The 24,002-nt window shown below is 32.0% G+C and overlaps 1 protein-coding gene across 2 annotated transcripts; it reads left to right on the top strand.

The window, feature by feature from the left end:
- Positions 1–23,635, top strand: LOC134712171 (uncharacterized). 2 transcript variants are annotated; one of them, XM_063573437.1, is made up of 4 exons: positions 1–631; positions 18,597–18,967; positions 20,440–20,563; positions 22,376–23,635. In XM_063573437.1, the coding sequence occupies exons 1-4, from the start codon at positions 512–514 to the stop codon at positions 23,546–23,548; spliced, it is 1,788 nt and encodes a 595-aa protein (XP_063429507.1). In that variant the 5' UTR covers positions 1–511; the 3' UTR covers positions 23,549–23,635. The 2 variants fall into 2 exon arrangements, with proteins under 2 accessions (XP_063429507.1, XP_063429508.1); XM_063573438.1 differs by lacking the exon at positions 1–631 and adding an exon at positions 5,888–5,976.
- The last annotated feature ends 367 nt before the right edge of the window (positions 23,636–24,002 follow it).

The following is a 24,002-nucleotide window of genomic DNA, read 5'->3' as shown; positions in this document are numbered from 1 at the left end:
ACAGTTATTCGGATGACTGATTCATTGGCGCCCTTCATAAGCAACTGACAAAAGTTCGCCAAATAACCGAAAAGCCACAATGACATAACAACGGGTGATTACAATGAATATCAACCTTAATTATCGCATCTTAATTTTGCTCAGACGCACAGCGTGGATTTGCATACAAAAACAGATTCTCCGCCCTTTCAGTGGATTTTTATCTATAATTAAATGCATACAATCTGAGTATGATAAATATTGGTCGTACAATAGAAATGTAACAGTTCGCATGTATACACCGATCAATGTCGCTACAAACATATAATAATAGTGTTTGCTTTTTAAAATAAGTTACTTTTTGCCACGGTGAAGAGATTTGAAACCATGTGCTCGGAAAAGCTTGACATGTGAATTTTATTTGTAATTGATGGTTTTCACTATTTTGTTAATTTCTTCCGCTGTGTTGACATGCGAGTTTACTCTTCCATAAAGAAAATATTTACAGCGATAAAAATGACTATTTGTTTTTATGTTGTGTAAAGCTATGTGGATACTTGTATTATATTGTTGTGTAATGGAATATGGGAAACTTAGAAGGATTTATATTATTGTTTTGATCGGTGCCATCAGCGAAATATTAGAATACAAGGTGAGACCATTATAATTCTTTATACTGAACTATAACCTGGTTAAATGTTCAACTGTCAAACTTTAATAATTGTAATTCAAATAACCCAAAACGTGGGTTACACTTTTAATTATACTTCGTATATAGTGGTCGTATAGTAAACAATATTTTGCTGTGATTTTTTTATGTCACAAATCAAGCAAACAATAAAGAGGTAACATACAAGAAACTGACAGTTTAAAGTGTGTAAAGTGAGTGAGAAATCTGGTTATTCTAAAGAGCTTTTTTATGTTACAATAAGTTCCCGTTCCCAAATGTCAAATATACAGAGGGATTTATAAATATGAATTGCCATATAAACTTTATAGCCAGTTACATATTCATCGACACGAATGGAACAAATACCCTCTAAACACAAAATAAACGTTAAACTTTATTTTCAAGTATAAAGCTGTATAAAGCTTATAGAATATTTGCTGTTTCTGTATTGAGATGTAACTGTAATCAGAAATACAACATCAATTGCCAAACTCCTTCGGCTGACGTTATCTGATTAAAATCTGACCCTAAAGATACAAAATAACGATCACGAATCAGTTTCCCAACTCATTAAAATCCAATCAGATTGTTCAGATGGGGTAAATCATAAAATAATCTGTACCACTGGTAAAATTTCATGCATTCATTAGTTAACAAGGTTGTATCATTTACAAAACGACCTAAAAAAATTAGACTTTTAAGTTTTATGAATTTTTAAATCACCAAGAGAAAAGTTTGAGGACATCTATTGATCACAGTATTGGTATATTGATAATTAATGAAGGAAATAGACAGGTTGATTTTATTTTTATGATCTAATGCTTTTATACTTGACATTAAGGTAGACTATGAGGAATTTATGTCGAATTAGGCAATAATCGTTATTGGGAATGATTGATGGTTAAAATAAAAGTAAAATGGGAAAAATTTAAATTCATTCTATAACAAAGCTATATGTAAACTTTCCATTGATCATTTACACCTTAAATGAATGTTACTTTAATTTACGCCACAGTGACATTCAATACCATGACATATCTTGCTATCCATAAAATAATTTGAAGTAATAGCAACATGATGATGAGGAAAAATTAAATTTTGGGACTATCACAAACTCCTGTTATATACCACGTATGCATACACTCTAAATCATTGTTTGTTTATCATTTCACTTAAATCTTAAAATGTAAGACAAGTTTATTTAGATACCTTTTGAACTTGTTAACACAATTCATTATTTTGTGTAAACTAATAAAGGTGGTCATTTTTACAATTAAACAGAGACAGTCTGTTTCTTGTATTAAGGACACCGCCCGTTATATGAAACAAAAGTAGAGTAGATATTTCAAAATAAAATTGAATGATTGTTTAAATGTATTTTCTTTGCCAAGACTTTAACCCCGGACTGATTTATCAATAAATTGAAAACATAGTTGAAACATGATGTTAAGATATTATACTTCAGAAAAAAGATTAAACACTTGAACGACACCTATAACAAAAGACTATATATGAGCCTCATCCATTGCCCATCGTCTTCGTTGCATAGTCGAAAATTACTCTTTGTTATACACACGGTTGGATAGATAATTTAATTTTTGAGCTGTCAAGAAGAATGACAGGGGGTGATTTTAGATCATAAGGAAAAGTAATTGTTGTAAAAGTTTCTTTTATCTGGAATAGCAGGAGATACCTTAAGTATGCGATGTAAAAATAGCGTGTAATAAACGGTTAGGTAAAGAAAAACTGATGCATCAGGGTAATAAAGTACATACGTGTACAAAACTTGGCATGTAAACGAAAATATTGTTACTGTAAACATTGTACATCACTTATTGTATAGATGAGTGCCTTAATTGATACGAAACTACGCAAACATATGTATTAATTTGAATGGAAATCAATCCATTATAGGAGAATTAGTTTGAAAACATTATTATTAATTCATTCGTATTGATCGTGTTGAATATCAAACTTGTATTGAAAATGTTTACTTAAAAGTGCAGAAAAGGTGAAAATGTGAAGCTTTCTAGACTATACACTTGATGCAAGGATCTGCGACGCTCAACTATTGAGCTATCTGCATGCAATGCATCTAGATAATGGGGTACTCTTAATGATAAAAATCATCTAAAACTAACACTGACATCATAAAGATGAAAAGAAACCCAATGTAAACGATTTCATAGTATATAGGTACTTGTATGTATCTGATATTTGTTTTTCTAGGCCAATTATAATCCGCGAGTTTATTTTACTTATCTCCTATACTGTGGAAATGTTAAAAGAGAGATACCAATCTATTTTGTACATATTTATTTATTTATTCTAGAAACATGTCAAAGATGAAGACTAATTTTACATACTAGCCTTCATGGTGTGATCCAAATAAATGTTTGTAATTGGAAAAACAAACCCACAGGGCATTTCACGGGGCCATTATCGGGTTTTACTATTATGAGCCAGGTGTTAGCGGTCAGTTTTCCCTTGTGGTCGGAGCAGATGGTCGTGTGTAATGACCAGTAAATTACTTCGATCATTTTGACTGACATGACTGTTACAATCCATTTTGGCGTGTCCCAAATGTATCCCAATTGATTTAAATACAAAAAGAAATAATGTTTGTCCAATTACTATTACATGATTGATAAGGTTCCCACCAATTTTAATGTCAGGTTACAAATCAACAATTTGTCAACAAATTTAATTCAAAATGTATACATTAGTTTAAATAATATGTATTTGAGTTAATCATCACATAGTAATACGATGTAATGTTATTAAACATGAAATACATGGATATGAAAACCAAACAATGCTGTACATATTTATCTACAATACAAATAAGGTGTCATTAGTTGAAAATAAATACAAACATTTCGGTAACTAAAATACATCGAATAAAACAGAAGATATGTTGTCAATAAATTGTATTAGACGATTTTTATGAAACAGCAAACAGCTTTAAACGTTCAGAAAGAATTGCTTCAAAGACTTTTCCATAACAACTATGAAGACAGTTCGTGTAACTTTCCGAGGACCTTGTCGGAGCTGGTACTGAAATGATAAATTATTTTCTTGACGTAATTATTCAATAAGGAAATTATGATACAGCCAGCCCCGTACGACAATGTTGATTGTCTAAATACAGCCAGCCCCGTACGACAATGTTGATTGTCTAAATACAGCCAGCCCCGTACGACAATGTTGATTGTCTAAATACAGCCAGCCCCGTACGACAATGTTGATTGTCTAAATAGTTGATATAGATTTACCAAGTTATTTGATTACTTTTCTTAAATGACGAAAGATCACCAGCCATATATAAAAATGAAGTTTCTTCAATGGTTTTCAGAGGAATTGACACAGGTGCTCATATCCAGGTCGGGGTTTTTGGTAATGTTTTCCTATTTCCAAATTTTTTTATTTCTTTTTCCACGTACAACTATATCTCACTTCCAACGTTCCCCATATAAACATCACTCATCCCCAAAGCGCGCGTTGCCCCTCTTATTAGAAAACTAAAACGTAACGACTTACACCCAAAAGTTTATAAACAATACATAAACTTTTTTTAAAGATATTCGTGAATTTAATAAAGCTTGAAAGATTTTGAATAAAGCAGCTCTTTATTAAAAAGCGAATTTCCTAGGTAAAGGTTAAGTAATACAATGGTAATAGACGTCAAATGAGCTAACACTGATATTTGACATTTAAATTATTTCATAGTTTGACTCTTAACAATTAAGGAATAACAGTACTGTAGTTGAAGAGTTGCCACCGTCAATTGTAGATTTGACGGTCGCAAATGCAGTTTTACTGGCGACGCGTAGCGGAGACAGTAAAACGGAGATTTGCGACCGTCAAATCAAAATTGACGGTGGCAACTCTTCAACTACAGTACTGTTATTCCGATTCTAATGCATTACAAAAAAGAAAAAATACGATAAAACTTGAAAAAATGTCTTAATTTGACAAATACAAAAATTTCCGCGAATCTTCATGAATGGTTTTGGCACAAAGACGTCATGGCTAAACGTGACGTCATATAAATGAAAACTTACAAACTGGAGGTTGTATAACGGTACTTGTACGCTTCAACTTCGGATAAAATTACATTAAAACGGCGAATTCGAGGTAGGTGTTGTTTTATTTTCGATTATATAGTAGTAATCGAACATTTGTTGATTCATCAATTCAAAATGGCGGGTCCCTCCTTAGTTACGCCTGGTCAACTGTGGATTTGACGGCAACTTTTAGCCAATGAAAAAAATTGTTACATCCAAATCGCATTAGAATGATATTTGACATTTAAATTATTTCATAGTTTGACTCTTAACAATTTGTTTTCATTGATTTATGAGGAAAGAAATTAACACTCATAAATTGAAAGCTTGAGTAAGGTTATCAAAAAGATACACATTATAATTAACTTTCTTCTCGTCAATAAAAGTACGGATTTAACTTGAAAAAGTATGAATGGAGTTAATTAAACACGTTTCGGTTTTTGCAAAATGCACTGAACGAACCGACGTTTCTTATTGTATGGTTACGACTAGAAGGTTTGGCGATGTATCGACAAAGCATGTGGTTTTCATCTAATAAGTACGATTTGGACGAATAGTAGAGACTATAGTTGGAATTAACAAAGTGCTTCTTAATTAGCAAATACTGACAATCGTGTGTCATTTTCTTTAAATGACCCTGATCTGAATGAGTTTATTGCTTTAAACCAATTTCATTTTGTTGAATATTCCCAAAAGGAACATCAGAGCTGACAACTAAAATTTAAAATAGATAAAAGGGACAAACTAATGCATCTTTTCTTGATTATTAACTTTTACATGCACGTTGACGTTATAATGTGGGAAATAATTTTCAGAGCAATAAGATGGAATGAAAAGGGATACATTCAAAAGGCATCCATTTTAATTTGTCTTTGTTATCGCCATTTTACTCTCATACAGACGAGTACATAACATTTTTTTTCTACTTATGCTCATAACATTTGAATCCCCGTTGTAACGAAACGAGAATATAAAACCTATAAATAAATACTGTCTACCAAATCCCACATATGAATTTATTATGAAACCAATGATGCATTCTTCTGAAGTTGGACGTTGACCAAACCTATATATATCTTTGTGTGTTAAAAAATATGAGCCATGGTTATACATCTATAAAATTATGAATGTGTGGACTATCGAAATTGAGAACTTCAAAAATATGTATATTTGGTGTGTGACGTTGTGTCGTGAGTAGTTTGGGTACTAAACGTTACGACAAAGGGGATGTAGCTACATTTACTGAACCTGATGATTGGGGTTAATATATCTCTGTAAAAAGATATGCGATTTTCAGTTATTTATTGCACTTCAATGGAATCAAAATGTCAGATCAAATCATCTCTTCGATAATGCTATGAACACAACCATTACTAACATTTTTTTTATGGAATTGATGTGACACAGAATGAGATAGCTACGAATATGTTCTTTTTCCGAACACGCATTGCAGCGTCCATGGCAATGCTTATCCGTGACTGAGACGTCTTACCACGAGCAACTTAGCGGGGACTATTTACATTTGTAGTTTTTGTACCCTTATTATACATTGTTATATCAGCAGATAATTCATAAAAGTGAACGTAATAAAATATATTCAATTCCGAAAAATGGACCCTTTAGGTATTGGACAGGTGTTCGGATATGGTATTGACTAAGCGTTATGACATCGAAGAACGTTTTGTTGCGTAAGATTTGAGTCATTTTATTTACTGGATACCCACATATGTTCATAGTATATAGCCACATATTAAACTATAAAGTAAAAGCACAAACATTCTGAACTCAGTCAGTAGTCCCTAGTCAAATGGCAAAATCAAAAGTTCAATTATATCAAACGAATGGATTAGAATTGTCTAATATTACTGACTTAGTACAGGCATTTTCTTACGTAGAAAACGGTGGATTGAACCTGGTTTTATAGCGAGCGTAACCTCTCACTTGTATGACAGTCCACCAACTTTTAACAATAGTTTTTTTCTAATGGTATAAACAGAAACATCTCACATTAAGTCGGAAATTTGTTCTGAAAAATCATCGTGAATATGTTGACCACTTGCAGAACGGAACATAGCTCTGGACCAGTGGTCAACCAGTCATAGTATCGATCAGTGAAGTGTTTAAATTATGGACACATCCCATTGCCATATGTATCCTTCGATGCTGGAAGAAAGACAAATGTATTAATTGTCCAATAATGCGAAAATAATTTAATTTTAGCTCTATTTAAAATGTTGGTTGATAATTCTTCTCTTTGTATCCACTGACAGATCAGATCTGCTTCAGAGTATTAAATAAAGACGATATTACTACGCCAGTTACTCGTCACTTTTATAAAGTCATTACGCTAATAAAACAATGCGTAAAATAACAAAACTGAACGAGAAATGTAATTAATAACGATCAACGCATTAGTTCAAAGAAATTTTCGGAAAACATATCGCTGTTGTGCATTTTCAAGAAATTAACAGTCTTGATTATGATAAATGAGTAAATTATAAAGCAAGCTGGCTGAATGAAGAGACCGAAGGAAGTGCCTATGGTTTTAAGAAATTATCCTTGCTTTTACAGCTGCATGTATCTAATGCTGACTAGATAGGTTTTTTTTGTTGAAATAAGCATTTTCAGTTTTGTAGCAACCAACGATTTTAATTTGAATAGATAAGCACATAGTATTTTTTTGTTGAATTAGCATTTTCAGTTTTGTAGCAACCAACGATTTTAATTTTAATATATAGCACATGATACCATGCAGGTCCAAATCGTGTCTAAGATTTTTAATGTAATGTAATGTATATTCCGAAATAACATGACCTTATAAATTGTAAATATTCAAAATCAATTTATTCATTAAGGTAAACCTTTAATAAAAAAAATATCCTTTTTTTAGCATATAAATGAAATAAACATGCCAATTTTAAAATAACAATGGTGTATTTTTTCTCAATTTTTTAGCCAACTATTGTAATGTGGAAACATGCAGTAGCATATAGTGGTAGATTTACCAAATCTATAAATGAAATGCTTATTGACATTCTCTCCTTTGTCATGGTACTTTATTATCTTATTATCTTTTTGAATGGCAAAAGTTATAGCTTTTTATTATACGACCGAACTAAATTTTCCTAAATTAGATGGTTATGCTACCACATAAGATGCAGTTGTACGGGTTTATCTAGTTTAACTAAGTCTTAGACTCTTATAAAGTTGATATTTATATTGTCTTAATTTAGAATAGAACAACATATAAGATATCAGATGTCAAAATTGCTAAAATCTATATAACATTTTACATGCTTCTTCAAACCCAAGCTTTGTTCCATATTTATAGATACAAAGTTTGATATTTTTTTTTTACATTCTTTTAGTTTGTCAATTTGGCAAAGTAGAGATTCTTTACAAGGTTATAATCACACATTCTGTTTGACTTATAATCTAGGGTATTAGTTTGTTTTTTCAAATATTTCGAAAAACTTTTAATATAATCTTTTATCTTTAATTTAATTATAGTTTTTTTTTTTTCGGGAAAGGGGGGGGGGGGGTAGAGAGCAAATGTATTACAGCCACTGTAAAAAAATTTGATAAGTTAGTTTTTTGTTTCATTTAGGCCACACCAATTTGATTCCTTGTTCGACGGACCCGCTCGCACCTATTTTTCTCAAAACAGATTTTTTTTATTTTTTTTATATTCCCGCTTCCCGCATCCGGGAATGTAATCATGTCCATTTCCCGCACCGTTTTTTTGTAAATATTATAAAAATATCTCAACCTTCTTTTTTAAAAATCACAGTCTAACCTGTATAACGTTGTTAAACATAAAAGCACACCACCACACTTCTTAAATATCTGCTAGAATATTTTTTTCAGCATGAAACCTATTTATCCAAAGAAGGAGTGCTCCGATATAAATTTATAAAAGCGGAAATATATACCGGTAAAGAACAAAACATTGGTTTATTTCCCCCTTACTTATATTCCCTATCAAAAAATGTTCGTTGTTAGAATAAAGTACAGAACTTCTGAAGGATTTGCCTTCAACGGCAATCATATTGTATGCTGGCGAAACAAAACTATCCATAGCCGCTGCATGTTTATGCACCTGTCCTGATTGATTCAGGGGCCTGTCGTTCAGCAGTTATCGTTTATTGATGTTGTTCATTAGTATTTTCCCGTTTGGATATATACATTACCTGTTTGAATTGTGTACGCTAATAATTTTGGGGCCCTGTATAGCTTGTTGTTTGGTCTGTATCAAAGCCCCATGAAAAAGGTCGTACTTTTACCTGTGTTTGTTATTATCAGGTTAAGAACAATCTTCCCTCAGACAAGGGGTCATTTTACTGATGTAGAAAAGAAAATAGAAATACCAAAGATTTGTATAGTTCTTCTATTCAAAACCTTTGAAAACTTAGAATTTTGTACTCAAAAAGAGGAGAGTTACATCATATTTTAAACAACTTTATTTTGAATAATATTAAACTGTTAAAGTAAATGTGTTAACATGGTTAAAGTCCAGGAATATTACAAAATTCTTGGACATGTTTTGACCATTTAATACGAGAAAGACGTATAGTTCTTTGAGAAAATATGAGCCCTTTTGTACAAACAAATATATTATAACTTATATTGATCACTCATAAAACATGAAAAAAGGGATATTTATAACATTAAGGGGTTGCCCCCAAACTGAATATGACTTAGATGGAGAATTGTCTCATTGTCAGTCACACATATAGACCAGATTTAATTATTTCTTGGTGAACAGGGAAAAAATACTTCAGAAATTAAAGAAATAACACAGTACAAGTGATAAATCAAGTTTTAATATTGTCGAAACCTACTATTTTATGTTTACAAAAAAAAATTATAATCGCTCGCCTTTACATTTTAAGCTTCGCCTCAAGAATTTGCAAAATAAATATTTTTTTATTTAAATTTTCAAATCGCTCGCTCGCCCCAAATTTTGGAGTCCAAAAATCCGTAGAACAAGAAATTAAATTGGTGTGGCCTTATGTGTGATTCATTTTTATAAGGCAATTTTACAATGCCATGCAAGTGAAAGAGAATTATGGATGACAATTAATAAAATGTTTTACACTTTTTAACTCTGTTTCACGTCATTGTCTTTTATTTGCTAGTGTTCATTTGGTGTTGATATCACAGGGATTTGTTGCTTTCGTTAAAAGCTTGTTTAAACATAAAACAGATGACGACCACTATATTGGTTCTAGACTTAAAACAGTTGGGATAGTCCCATGTAATGAGTGAAAAGTTGTTTGTTGTTGTTGTTTTGGAGTTTATAATCCTTCATTTTTTTTTTTTTAACTCGATGAGTATGATAGGCCATGATATATACATACTAAACCGTTGGATTTGGAAACGCACTTAATAGTACAATACCAGTAAAACTGGATACAATTTGTACTAAATTGAAGAATGTTTACATTTGTTGTAAATTCAAAGTACCATAATCTTTGCTGGTATAGAAATAATGCCCCTTTGCTGTTAAAATAGCAACTGCATGTGTAGAATATGATTTTATTGAGGCACAATAAAAATTTTGGCGCGAAATACAATCCCTATACAAGTTATATCATACAAGTTTAATGCTTATAGAGTATATGAAGGGTTTATAGTCATGCAAATATATATACATTCGTGCAAAAATGACCCTACAGTATGGGTGATGTCGTATGATGATTTGTTGTTGTTTACATCTTAGACCCTTGGTCTCTAGTGGATAGGTGTATTATTGGCAATCATACGACATCTTTTTATTTTTATATACTGTATGAGTTATGTATGATTTTAAGGATGCAACGAAGAACAATAAAGACGCATGTGAAATAAACTGGATTTCGTAAGAATAGATTTAAAAAAATGTAACCAATACAAGGCTGTTTTGTGCCTTATATGCTTTGGTTTCAGGAAACAAGTTTTAGCATTAAGAGGTACTTTAGAAATAGTCAGTCAATTGTATAGAAAAAGATAAAATATATATCAAATGACCAATTAAAAAAAAGTGTTAACCTTACGTAAAGTAAACGCTAACACTATCTTCAGCATCAGAAAACAAACATCTGTATTTCGCGACTGCTTCACTATTGAAGATCTCTGTTGGAGCTTCAGAGGCAACGATAAGCTATTAATTTTAGGCAAAGGAAATTTCTACAGAGCACAATATGATTTACATTAAAGCTGTCTATCTTCATTTTATGAAGACGCTGTGTAAACGAAAGTGTTCATACTATACATATCAGTCAGTTAACATTCATTAAGTAATTTATCATAGGTCTTTCATAATAAACAGTTGAGACGTAAAAATGTATATATAAAGAGAACTCTCGGTTAGATACAAAGTGAGAAAAAATATTACTTCATTGCATATTTGGCGAAGACAACATGTTTGAAGTGCATGTATGTTAAGTAATAAAGACATAAATACCCCTGTTAAATTTCAGAAAAATAAAAAAAAAAAGGTATATTGTCATTGAAGGGGGCATGCGTATAAGTACAATGACTCACCAGTATATACATTTCATATCTTGTTGAATAGCTATTCATTTGAAGATGTTTATCCTTGTTAAACCTCGTAATTATGGGGTAGAAATGTGGGGGGGGGGGGGGGGGTTTCTAGGGATTGGGAATTTAAAACTAATGTATTGTCACATACAAATTTAAATTACACGTGGAGCTGCTTTATGTCATGTCAAACCAACTTCGAATTTGTAGCTAAACTTTATCAAAACTGTGGAATAGGTCGATTTTTTTGGAGAAATAAAGAAAACAGATAGATATCCTTTCTACCTTTCTTTAAATATCGCTGTTGTTAAAACTATGGTATACAATTATTGAAATTTGTGTTTATATATTTACGAATCAGTCAAAATTATATTTTTGTAAAAGTATTTGGCTTGCTGATTATATATGCATGAAACACAATTTATGAAAGTATATGTTATCAAACGGTATTACAACTACGGTTATTTTATTGATGATTTATCTTTTCCCCATAAAAAATTCATACATTATTGTTGTGTAAAAAACGACATTTCTCTTCGTTATTGAAGGGTTTAAATTGATTAAGTATGTAGATAGTTCTACACCCAGGACGTACAAAATGTATCTTCTGACTGATAAATGGAAATGATATCGAGTAAACCTTTGACTTTATTTATCTTTTCACTGTGTGTCTTTTGACATGGAACAAATTGCTTGCCATTAACAGAAAGAACGAATTGCCCCGAAGGAATCCGAATAACTAGCTACTACTTAACCTTTTCTGTAAAGGTAATTGAAAGCAAGTTGTCATATCTCCTTGGGTTTTAAGCTGCAAATTACTTTCTTTTTAAGAAAAACAAATCTATTTCATCTAACTTCCTCTGCAATTGAATGTCCGTGACATTTTGATGACAACTGGCTGTAATTCACTGGTCATCTCTGAGGACTTTTAATTTACAGTTTATACACTAGTGTAAACTGCATGTGTGATACTATATTGCTTTATTCGGTAAAATAAGAGTCTTTACAAAATAAGTAAGTTCCAATGATTGTAAGAGTACATAAAAACTATTAAATGAATTAATTAAAAAACCAACAGTTATATTTTGTTCATCGACTTAAGATTTAGAATTGAGATGAGAAAAGAAAGTTTTAAGCTTACATAATGAACATTATAAACGTGGAAATGAACCTGGAAAAGCAATTTAGAACTAGATCTATAAATGATAATGGTGTTAGACATACGTTTGTCTGTATATACAGGAAGTTCATTTTGGTATATTTGCATGAAATAAAAGACTAAACTGTAGAAACAGATTTCACATTTAGTAGATTGTCTTTCACGTATTCATTGTATCCAGAGAGCCTTAATGATAATTGGTTCAGTTATTCTCGGTATAAAAAAGAAATTATTATAATATGGAGGACAGAGGGAGGAAAAAGAAATAATCAGACACGTATGCGCTAAAAGAAGACGCAACAATTCCCTTTTTGCATGTTAAATGGCCACTCACTAAAAATATGTCTGTATCGTAACACATTGAGCGAAATTCTCTAATAGATCGACCGAAAATATTGTAAACATGCATACCTTGTCTGTCCTTTTCTTCTACTCATTTCGCTAGATGCAGAACACGCATACATAATAGTATTTAAATAATTACGGCTATATAAAATCATTAAAAAAGTTGTATCAAAATACCCTCAAAGGCAACATATATCACTGTAAAATTGATCTTAAATGGTTTTAGTAAAGGATATATAATACTTTTTGTATTCAAATTCAGCAAGACTCGACAACTGTATATTTTTTGACATTGGAATAGCGAAAAATCATTACCGCGAAGTGTGATACTAACAGCGAAATATAAAAAAAATATATATCTTAATAAAATTCGTTGGTAGTCAGTAATTCAATGAAACTTATATAGTACATGTATTCAAGTTATCATTGTTTACCCTAAAAATACTATTATATATAATCAATGAAATAAAAAGCAAATCCTAAGTTAAAATCTTATAATTTTTAATATTTAAATGACATTTTATATACTAAAATTTTAACATTCGCAACGAAAATGACTTGAAAATGGATTTGAGTCATACACTTCTGCAACATTTCAAGAAAAGTCAGACGTTTTATATATTTGGATAATAATTATAAGTTGAATATCATTTCTATTAATGGAATGCACTGCATGTGCCGATTGGTCTCTTGTGAAGAGTTGTATCATTGGCAATCAAACCACATCTTTTTTTTTAATACAAAATAAACCATTTGACGTGGCGCGGTACTTGTACTTCCCATCATTGCGTTATTGGGCTAATGGTGGTTTACATTTTTTATAGTTATTAAAATTATAACACAATGTTGACTGCTGTACCCCTATTTTGACATTTTACCTGTTACATGTATGTCTGTTTGTTTGTTTGGTTCACACATCATTGTCAATATAATGAAATTGTTTGCGACTGTCATACATGTTTCAGATTTACCCAGCAATAAATTCAGGTTTATTCCACCGTTTTCTATCTAAGAAAATGTCTGTACCAAGTCCGGTATATGACAGTTATTATTCATTCGTTCCATGTGTAGAACTTTTGGTTTTGCCTTTTATAGTAAGGGACTATACATTTAGAATTAGTAACTTCACACATGGTGCTGGTGGTACATTTTAACTGATTATTTTGTTTATTTACATTTTGAGAAGGTGAATTAGATGTCGTACATGAGGCCCCCCTCGTACAAGAGTGAGGAATAGAGAGACAAAATACTAGTAAGAGAAGATATAGAGGATAAAATTGAGAATGGAAATGGGGAATGTGTCAAAGAGACAACAACCCGACCAAATAAAAAAACAACAGCAGAAGGTCACCAACAGGTCTTCAATGTAGCGGGAGTATATTTACTCTCGTTCAAGAAAATCTGTGACGACCCGGTCCAATTCTAGAATTATTTTAGAATTCACAAAGCGTCGTTCAATCGGTTTCTTGGTAAAATTGAACCACTGACCGAAATCATTTTATTTATTTTTCAATTTTGCTATGTGCTTTTGTTTAAGATACAAACCTGCATCATTCCTAATCTACACTAGGATTGGGTAATTTTTGTCAAATCCATCCAAATTTCAAGAAAATTACGATGAGATTTTATACCATCAACGACGTCTTCGGTGACGATTGTCACTATAAGAAATCCTTCAAAACGTTTGACCAAGTTCTATGTCAATCAAAAACTTGGAATGTGACAAAGGGCCTTTATGCTATCTTTTGTTTCCTACATTCTTACAATATACATAGAATGACATTAGAAGACATCTACATTGTATTCCATTTATCAAGACAACGTTATGTCATTGTATGTTACAGCACTTATTGAATTAAAACGGCTACAAGGCCAAATGCTTAACTAACTAGTTTATTGAACTCTTGGCCTTTTGAAACATGTTCATTTGTTGTTTATGTCATCTAAAACAACGATACTGTTTTTGCAATTTGTTGCAATGTGCATGTTTAATAACACCTATGAATAATAAATTTGAATTATTAGACAGAAATCTCAGATAAATAAACTGTTTCTCGTGTTTACATTTTCATAATACATTTTGATGGCACTTAGTAGGCATTACTGTTGGCCTATCAATTAACATCGATAAAACTAAGCAGTCAAACCATCGGACTTCTTGTTAGCTGCAGTAATATCTCTCCGTGGAGACGTCGGGAAATTGCAATTCATTGTTTCTCCATTAAAAGCCAGAAATTAAAGTAATTACGTTATTGATCCAGGTCTACTTAATTTGGCATACTTTTCCTTACTGACTTATACCGTTTATTTATCAATACACACACATGGATCGCTTAGTCTCACATTTATTTATAACAAATATGTGTTTAAGCTTTTGATCTTTCCATTTGATAAGGTCTGAACTTTACATTCACAAATTTTGCTTGAAATTTGGTTATTTATTCTTTACTTTTTATGTTAAAATATATATCATACTTTTTGAACATATTGTGAGTTAAAGGGTCTTATAGATGAGTTATAATTGTTTGATCAATCAATGTGCACTTTTTGAGTTCTGTTTGACTAACCCAGAAAAAGCAACCATGCTACAACATCCTCTTTGCGCACCAAACGCTCTCTATTTTGATTAGTTTACCATTTTTATCACAATGCTGTTTCTGCAATTTTATCCTTCATTTCCTCATAATACGCCAATAAAGTGCAGTTTTTGTTTGATTGTTACTTTTCAGTAATTTCAGAAGCATGATGCGATCACAATGAGTTTAAAATAACAAAATATATTTGTAAATAGATAAGTCTTAAATAATAGCTATTATACGTAGCATTGTTGCCATGGCTGTTTTAAGTATCGTACTTGCATATAGATTTGATTTGATTAGTATAAAAACGTCACATGATTAAAATCACTTTTTGTAATTAAGTCGATTACACTAAGATGTCTGCACATGTCTATTTCACTTCATTACTTAAGACTCAAGTTATGGTATTATGTAATTACGACATCTGCAAGATTATGCATTATTTATATGGCTAGCATATTGTCAAATCTTTCGATTCGTGTAGGATTCTATATTGTGTATTATTCATATGGCTAGCATATTGTCAAATTTTTCGATTCTCGTAGGTTTCTAGATTGTGCATTATTTATATGGCCAGCATATTGTGAAAGGTTTTTACAATTTTTTGCAAAACTTCTCTCGCTGTAAACAACAAGTTCAATATATAAGTATCTATATTGGCTGTGCCTTGTCTGCATAGTATCAGATGACCTTTAGATGTTTTAATTACTTCCTTACGTTTATGCCATGTCGGTAGTTCAACGGTTGAGAATTAAAAGCACTACAAAGGTAAATTGCATGAAAAACAACGCATGCACACTCTGGCAGGACATGATTTAATTATTAGTCGTAATTGGCTTTTAATTGCTTTGAGTACCTTAAAATCAGTACTTTGTTTCTATTGTTTTTATATAAGTTTTCTTGTGGATATTTGTGTCATCTGAAATATAGAGGAGGCGTGACACAAATATAGATACAAATTTATGTATTTTCAGGTGTTGCTTTACTGCAGCTTTTAATGTGTCCTTGTGATAGATTTTATATCATTTGGAAGCACATTGTGATCCTTATAGTATATTGAAGATAAACGGATTTTGAACCCAATCTATGAAACATGGAAACAATTTGAAATGGCAATACCGTGTTGTTCTTTGACTTTTGTAAACATTTCTTTATAAATATGAAGGATTTGTTGTTTTAAATCTTAAATGCATGTCCCATTCAAAATTACTACACTCTGTTTTCAATGTTTGAACAACCAGCACTCGATAGTTCTGGTTTGCCTACACCATTCCTCTGTCCAAATTTAAGAACTTACCGAAAAATAATAATGTAATAAGGTTGAACTTTCTTCAGGTATCGCCAAACTCCAAACCAAGTCTATTAAGGGAATTTGAAGGTTTTCGGTAATTTAGTAACGGAATCTATGACTTAATAGTATACTAGTTAAACATAGAATACGTTCATCGAAATCTAAAGCATAACTGCAGACACGAACATAGATATAGCTAGTCTGCAATAATACGCATCAAAAGAAGGTACTGAACATAAGTCCGTAATGAAGCCTTACTCAGTGCCAACCATGTCTGTGTCTATTACTGGCAGCATGAACTCAAATTCAATTACATTTTTTTTATATTTTTTAATTGCTTTCAAAAGCAAATTCCAAAGTTGCCAGTGAATCGTGTAACGCAAATTTTTATCTGAATATATTGTAGTTAATTTGTTTTCTTTAAAGTATAAAAAAAGTAAAAATCAATATAAAACTAATTGATAACATCCCTAATTTCTCATTGTTTTCTTAATAAAACAAACATTATGAAACCAATTACTTTGGATTCATACTGATTAACGTCTACTGTCTGAAGTCCATGTATAAACTAAGAGCAGTTTAACTTTTGTTCAAGTGATATTAATTTCCGATCAAAACCATGCTTGCTTGAATGCAAGGTCATATCTCAGTTTCGGAAATCATAGCAGACGGTGAAAATACACTTTGATATTTGATTTTATAAGCCATAAACAGCGTTATTTGGAATTCAATATGGTGTCATTTATCAAACATTTAGTACAGTAAATCGAGCACACCTCATTTTCCGCTATAATTATACCTCCATATTGTGAAACACGACGGTCATGGAGGGTTAATAATAGGCTTGTTTGACGTGAAAGATGATAAATTAGTAGAATCCTACAACATTGTCTTTCTGATAACAAAAAAGAAAATCAATATTAAAGCGATAAGAGATTTTTGTTGTGGTATTCCATGAAAATATAGATACAGTTTTGTCATTAATCGCTCAGTTTAATGCACTCTCAATAATCTGCTTGGTTCGTATTGATAAATGGAACAATTATCCGTATATGTCTTTGTGTCATTCATGTATAAATTCAAGATAACTGCCAAACGCAAAAAACAAATTGAAGTGCATCGAAATTCAGTTCATAAATTGGATTTTTTATGGAGTCATATAAAATGATATAAAGTCAATACTCAACTTTCAAAGTTCAAACTTGTTATATAAAGTAAATATCCACGTCCAATTATGTAGTTTGACTATTATTTTCGATTTGATAGTGACATTTTTATCGATTCCTCATATATTTTCACTTAATGTTTATACATTAACATTAATGTGTTATCAAATTAATATTAGACCTGCCTTTAGCTCACCTGACATAAAGAGTCACTTATTATTCTCATCATTTTGCACACAATAAACTTTTAATCAAGTTTTCTCTGATACCATTAACACAATGGGACAACACAACAAATGCATCATCTATTATAATAGGTGATCTACTTTAAAAGTGCATAATTTTATTTTCGCTTATTCTGAACAAGTTCTGAAATTGGGTATATCTACTATTCAACATGTATCGATCATAAATATGCTCAAATACATTATTAAGTAAGAAAAATCTAAAATAGATCAAAAGTAACAGCAGTTTAAAAAATACAAAGATTTAAAAGTACAATTTAAGAAAGTACGAAAATTTTGTTTTAAAATTTTGGGTTATTTGTCAAATATTAGTACTATGTGTTCTAATACACATCAAATAGACATTTTTTTACAAAGTGTTCTATATTATCATTGTTCCTGAAGAACACTTGCATTTGGTAAGACAAATTACAGTTTTCAGATGGTTGTATACATTTTCTAGTATGATCTGCATGATAGTGTTGTGTGTTAAACAACATATTCGTTATGTAACGCCGATTATAATAGACAACTTACGATTTTTGGCTGTAATTAAGTATATTTTTAAGTTTTAAGTTTTCTTTTCTATTTCAGACTATAGAAGCTTATTGGACATACTCTGATAGATGGTTACAATGTTCCGAATGCGATCCTGTTACCTCTATTGGAAACCCAATCGATATCTGGGACAGTTTCCCATGTCCTCCAAAGTCAGAGCCAGAAATTTTCTTAGAATTAGACTGGATCGGAAAGTTAGGAGCAATTGATGGCGAAACAATCCGCCAGAGAGTTGCGAAGAGGTGTGACATTAGTATTACGTCATCGTCTGGACCACGCCCAGCCGATTATGCCGAATCTTCGTTGTTTATTGAAAACTGTGATATTAACTGTATACTTGTGGTGCTAGCTATTCTTGTTTGTTCCGTTGTACTTGCTATTCCAGCTGTGCTGTGTTGCTTAAAAAGGTAATATGTAATGCAAATCGGTGTTATGTTGTTGACATTCACAATAATCAATAACAAAGAGGTTAAAATTAACATTGAGACAAGTTTTGACGAAGATTGACAAAGCCAAAAAGCATGTCATTTTAAAACTGTACTTTTGTCATTACTTGAGTATACCTCATCGTCCATTGTTTGTTTTATTAAATCTGCCCACTTAAACCATATTTTGATACAGCCTGCTTTAGGGGTCAAACTAAATATAAATCTATTGCGACTGTCTTTACAATAGAATATTGCAGTTGCAGTAATACAGACTTAGGCAACCAAATATTGATGATATATTACAATCCTTCGAAGCCAGGATAAATTTATCTCCAACAGTTGGATTTTCTGGTTCAATAGCCCCCTATTTCCTTTAAAGCTAGATCAAGATGACTGCAAAGTGCAGTCAAATTGACCATGCAGCTCGATTCATAATTGATTGTCCAATTAAGACAAGCAGTTAGAATTTACATTTATAGGCGTTAGATCCATTAGTCCGAATGGTCATATCCGGTCTTGTGTTATATTACTAGGTTTCTATATTGGTCATCTATCTGTCGTCATTGTAATTACCGATGCCCTTTTCATACATCATTCATGAAGACCGCACTTGTACTAAGATTTTCAATTAATGAAATTATTTCTATGACTTATTTATGGTCCACTTTAGGCTGAGTATATATAGTGAGACGACAGGATTGTATTGTTTTAACATGGTAAGTGCAGGTGCTGGCTTATTCATAATTGCAAACATTATGTTTTTGGATCTTTTTTCCCATAAGATACTTGGTTTTAAGATAATTGGATTTACCAAAAAGGAGATTATATAAAAATTGATGAAGATTCAGAAAAGAACAAAGGAAAATATCAATAAGATGCTTAAAACGCACAGTTGTCGTTCATCATTCTACACATGTTGTTCATTTAACATTGATGACTTCATAATTTATATCATTTTAGCACAGTTACAGGGGATAATATCAGTGGAAATTCCCTAGGATACCACTAGTCTTCATACTGTAAAGTCAGGTTTCAGCCACTTTAGAACCTGCAGCACGAAACGCACATTCGTCATTGATAATCTTTTATAATGATAAATTTTAATACATTTTCTCCGTCATTACGGACGACAAAAGACACAATTTTTAATGATGACTCCAAATTCCTAACCCCCAAAATACATCATTATTCATCGTTAAAATAGAACTCCTTTTGGGCTTTCGTTTGTAATTCTAATTCCCATAATTACGATGTCTCAGAATACAGCTGCACGTTAGAAAAAAAATGAAGTGTTTTGTAAAAACATCTGCCATCGTGCAGACAACTTCTTTATTATGATGTTAGGTCATAACGAGACGTCTTGCATTTATTCATTTTCCTACACAACTCCTTGTAGGTTCATTTAAATCACTTATTTAATAATTAGTAAACATCATGTTATCTTTTTTCAGACGAAATGTTTGTAAGTGGTTTACAAAGAAGACTCTCAACAGACATTCCACAACAACAGATCCTCCATTTTACGGAGATCATTTTTATCCGCCTTTAAACAGTTCAGTCACAAGAGATTCCGAGGTATGCTTCTGTTAAATGTCTTGTTTAAAAGATGAAAACATATCCATCGCAATGAACAACTTGTCGTGAAGTGTTACTGAAAAATGATGCATAAAAAAAATCCACACCAACGAAATCAAACATCAAATTTCAAAACTAGACAAAAATACAATATAGGATCTTTCTTCAAATACTGTACATGAAAACGGGTTTATAGAGTGTAAAATACTCCGTGTTATTTCAGAAACAAAACTCAGGAACTATTGCGTTTGCATTTTATAGTTCTTTCGTTGTGTTGTAACATTACTTTCCAAGCTTTTACATTATTTAGTCTCTGGTAGGGAGTTATATCATTGACAATCAACACATCTTCATATTTTTTTTTAAATGAAAGGTAAAATATGTTTCTTGGTATTTGGTTTTCGAACGGACATTCTTTTACACATGACACGTTAACTTGTGAATAGTGTTTTGATATCATACAGAATATTTTATAATTCGCCGAAACTTTTCCTTTATGATATACGTTGCTCGGGATCTATTGCAATTTGTACAGCACTGACCGATTTTTAGTATTATTATGCGTATTAAACAGAGGCAAAGTAGTATACCGCTGTTCGAAAGTCATAAGTCGATTGAGACAAAAAACAAATCCGGGTTTACATTTTTTATACTACTAGTTTTCATGCTGTTAGGCTACCGGACTGGTAGAATCATAGAGGACTGATTGTACACCAGCAGAGATTCCGGTCCGGTGGTGATAATAAAGGCAACAGTGGTATACCGCTGTTGAAAAGTCACAAATCGATTGAAACGAAAACAAATCCGGGTTAGTATTTTGCTGTTTCTTCTAGTTCTTATGCTGTTCGGCTACCGGACTTGTAGAATCCTCGGGACAGATTGTCCACCAGCAGAGATTCCGGTCCGGTGGTGATAATAAAGGCAGCAGTGGTATACCGCTGTACGAAAGTCATAAATCGATTGGAAAAAAAACTAAACCGGGTTAATTTTGTTTTACTCTTCTAGTTTCATGCTGTTAGGCTACTGGACTGTTCGAATCCTCGGTGAATATGACAAGAAGAAGAAAAACAATTCAGAAACCACCTTTCGCAATTTAATACCTTTGAAAATCTCCAGTTGTAAAGTTGTTTTAAAACTAGTAAAAAGTGAGAGAAAACATAAATAGCGAACTGCAAGTAAAACTCAAATCGGAAGGTTCCTTATCAAATGACAAAATAAAAAAGCTCAAACACATCAAACGTATGGAAAACAACTGCCATATTTCTGACTTCCTATAGACATTTCCTTATGCAGTAATTTCTGTAGTAATTTCCCGCTTTTTTGTTGCATGCATGCTTACGTTTGTCGAAATGATAAACTGTCTGAACATACCAGACAAACTGACCAAATGTGTAAATCTTCATTGATTTTCCATTCATCAAATGTCAAATATATTGGATCAGTTTAATGGGTCACTAAATTCTTTATTACATTGACATTCGACCAGAGACATGATGCTATTTTGACACGCAGTCTGGTTGTTTAAAAAATAGCTATGTGCAATTTCAGTATGAAAAGACTCACGAAAGATAACAGGCCGATTATTACATTATTCATTAGCTCAGCAACAAACTAATCTATTACCTGTATAAAACGTAAGATATTATACTTTAACAAAGACAATTATCGTACCATGTTTTACATTACAAGTAGTCCGAGAATAGAAAGGATCTCAAAAACATCTCTGGCACCGGCTATGAGGTAATTTATTGTCAATTATCATTATGATTATAACGTTATTTTCTTAATAGAATGTGTTTTGTGTATTTTTAGATTGTTTATAATACTGATGGTGCTCAAGCTAGATTGCTTCATCCTGAGAGAACAAAACAAACTACTGTATCGCCCTATAGATATTACGAAAAAGTGTATAACGATAAAGATCCCCAAGAGCCGGACTTAGATTTAAATCCAAATCAGAAAAACTCTAGTGAAGAAACGTCATTAACTTATAGTGGTACAGATACCACTCACACGTATGAATCCCTAAAGGATAGCCAAAGAAGTGCGTCGTTTAGACTATCTAACACGTCTGGTACGTCAGCACAAAATCAAAATGTCTCAGATCGAGCTGACCAACAATATAATTCTAGTCTTGCTTCAAGTAGTCAAGGTCAAAGACATTGTGCTTGTCCTCGTTGTAGTCGAACAAATATATATCGCCCGTATGAAAGCATTGATTACAATACTACTTACAATGTGTACCCTCAGAAATTTACATATCCGTATAATAGATTCCAACAATATAGAATTCCATCGCCTCCAATGGGAGGGACAAATGACAAAGAACGCGAGGCTTTACGTAATCCTAAGCAAAATTTGGTAGGCACTATTCCAGATGACACTTCATACATAGAGGAACCAGCTCCTCCCGAGGGAATGCGCAAGGATAGGTCGTTTTACGATAGTGATCAAAATGAAGGTTCAGTAAATAGTGATTATCAGATTAGACGAAACAAGTGCAATTGTAGAAAATGTTCACAGACTAATTTAAATAATTCCAATTTAACTTCACCAACAAATATGTCTGATAGTGAATTCTATGGAGTTCCTGATCAAATGACAATAAATATGGTACCACTACGACCGTGTAATTGTAGGCATTGCTCACAGAACAACTTGGGACAAATGAAATATGATTATCCCTCATATTACAATCAACGCCACCCTTGCACTTGTAAACGGTGCTTACAGAACATTCAACACATAAATCCAACAATAGAAACATATTTCTATGATCCAAATTCAAGTGAAAGAGAACATTCTGGTAGGAAACAAAATAAATCAAAATCGGAAGACAAGAAAAGAAAGAAGAATAAATCAGAGCGACCTCTGTCGTCTCATGCATCTTCAACTGACACCAATACCGGAAGTGAAAAATCTTATAGAATGGGTGTTCCAAAAACAAATGGCTCATTGTATAGATCTAAATTATCTAAAGCTTGAAAATTCTGCGATGATTTTGTCTTGCATTTTATTTTGTTACAGTGTTGTTAATTTAAATTTAATTATACAAAAATGATTTGAAGAATGTATGTAGTTTATATAGTATATACGCATTCAACATAACAGAACCATTCAACATCACAGTATACAAACTGATTTCCGAGTGAAATGGAAAGTTTTATCACTGATTAATTTATTCTTCCGTGTAATTAAACTGACGGGTTGGTCTCAAGGTTACCCCAAGGTTATGTGATCGCCCCGATTCCATGAAGTTATGGGTTGAATCTCGACAGAAATTTTATACTTTTATATTCTCCACCATTCAGGCAACAATGAGGAATAAGAGCAAACACATTTCAGCTTGAATTCTTGGTTGAACAACATGTTCATGCAGAGAGATCACGGAGGTTATTGGTTAACTCATCAAAAAATTAAAAACACCCAAAAAACTAAA

The sequence above is a fragment of the Mytilus trossulus genome, chromosome 3 (assembly GCF_036588685.1).
Source record: "Mytilus trossulus isolate FHL-02 chromosome 3, PNRI_Mtr1.1.1.hap1, whole genome shotgun sequence".
Lineage (NCBI taxonomy): Eukaryota > Metazoa > Mollusca > Bivalvia > Mytilida > Mytilidae > Mytilus > Mytilus trossulus.
This window is presented reverse-complemented; position numbering and strand designations above follow the sequence as displayed.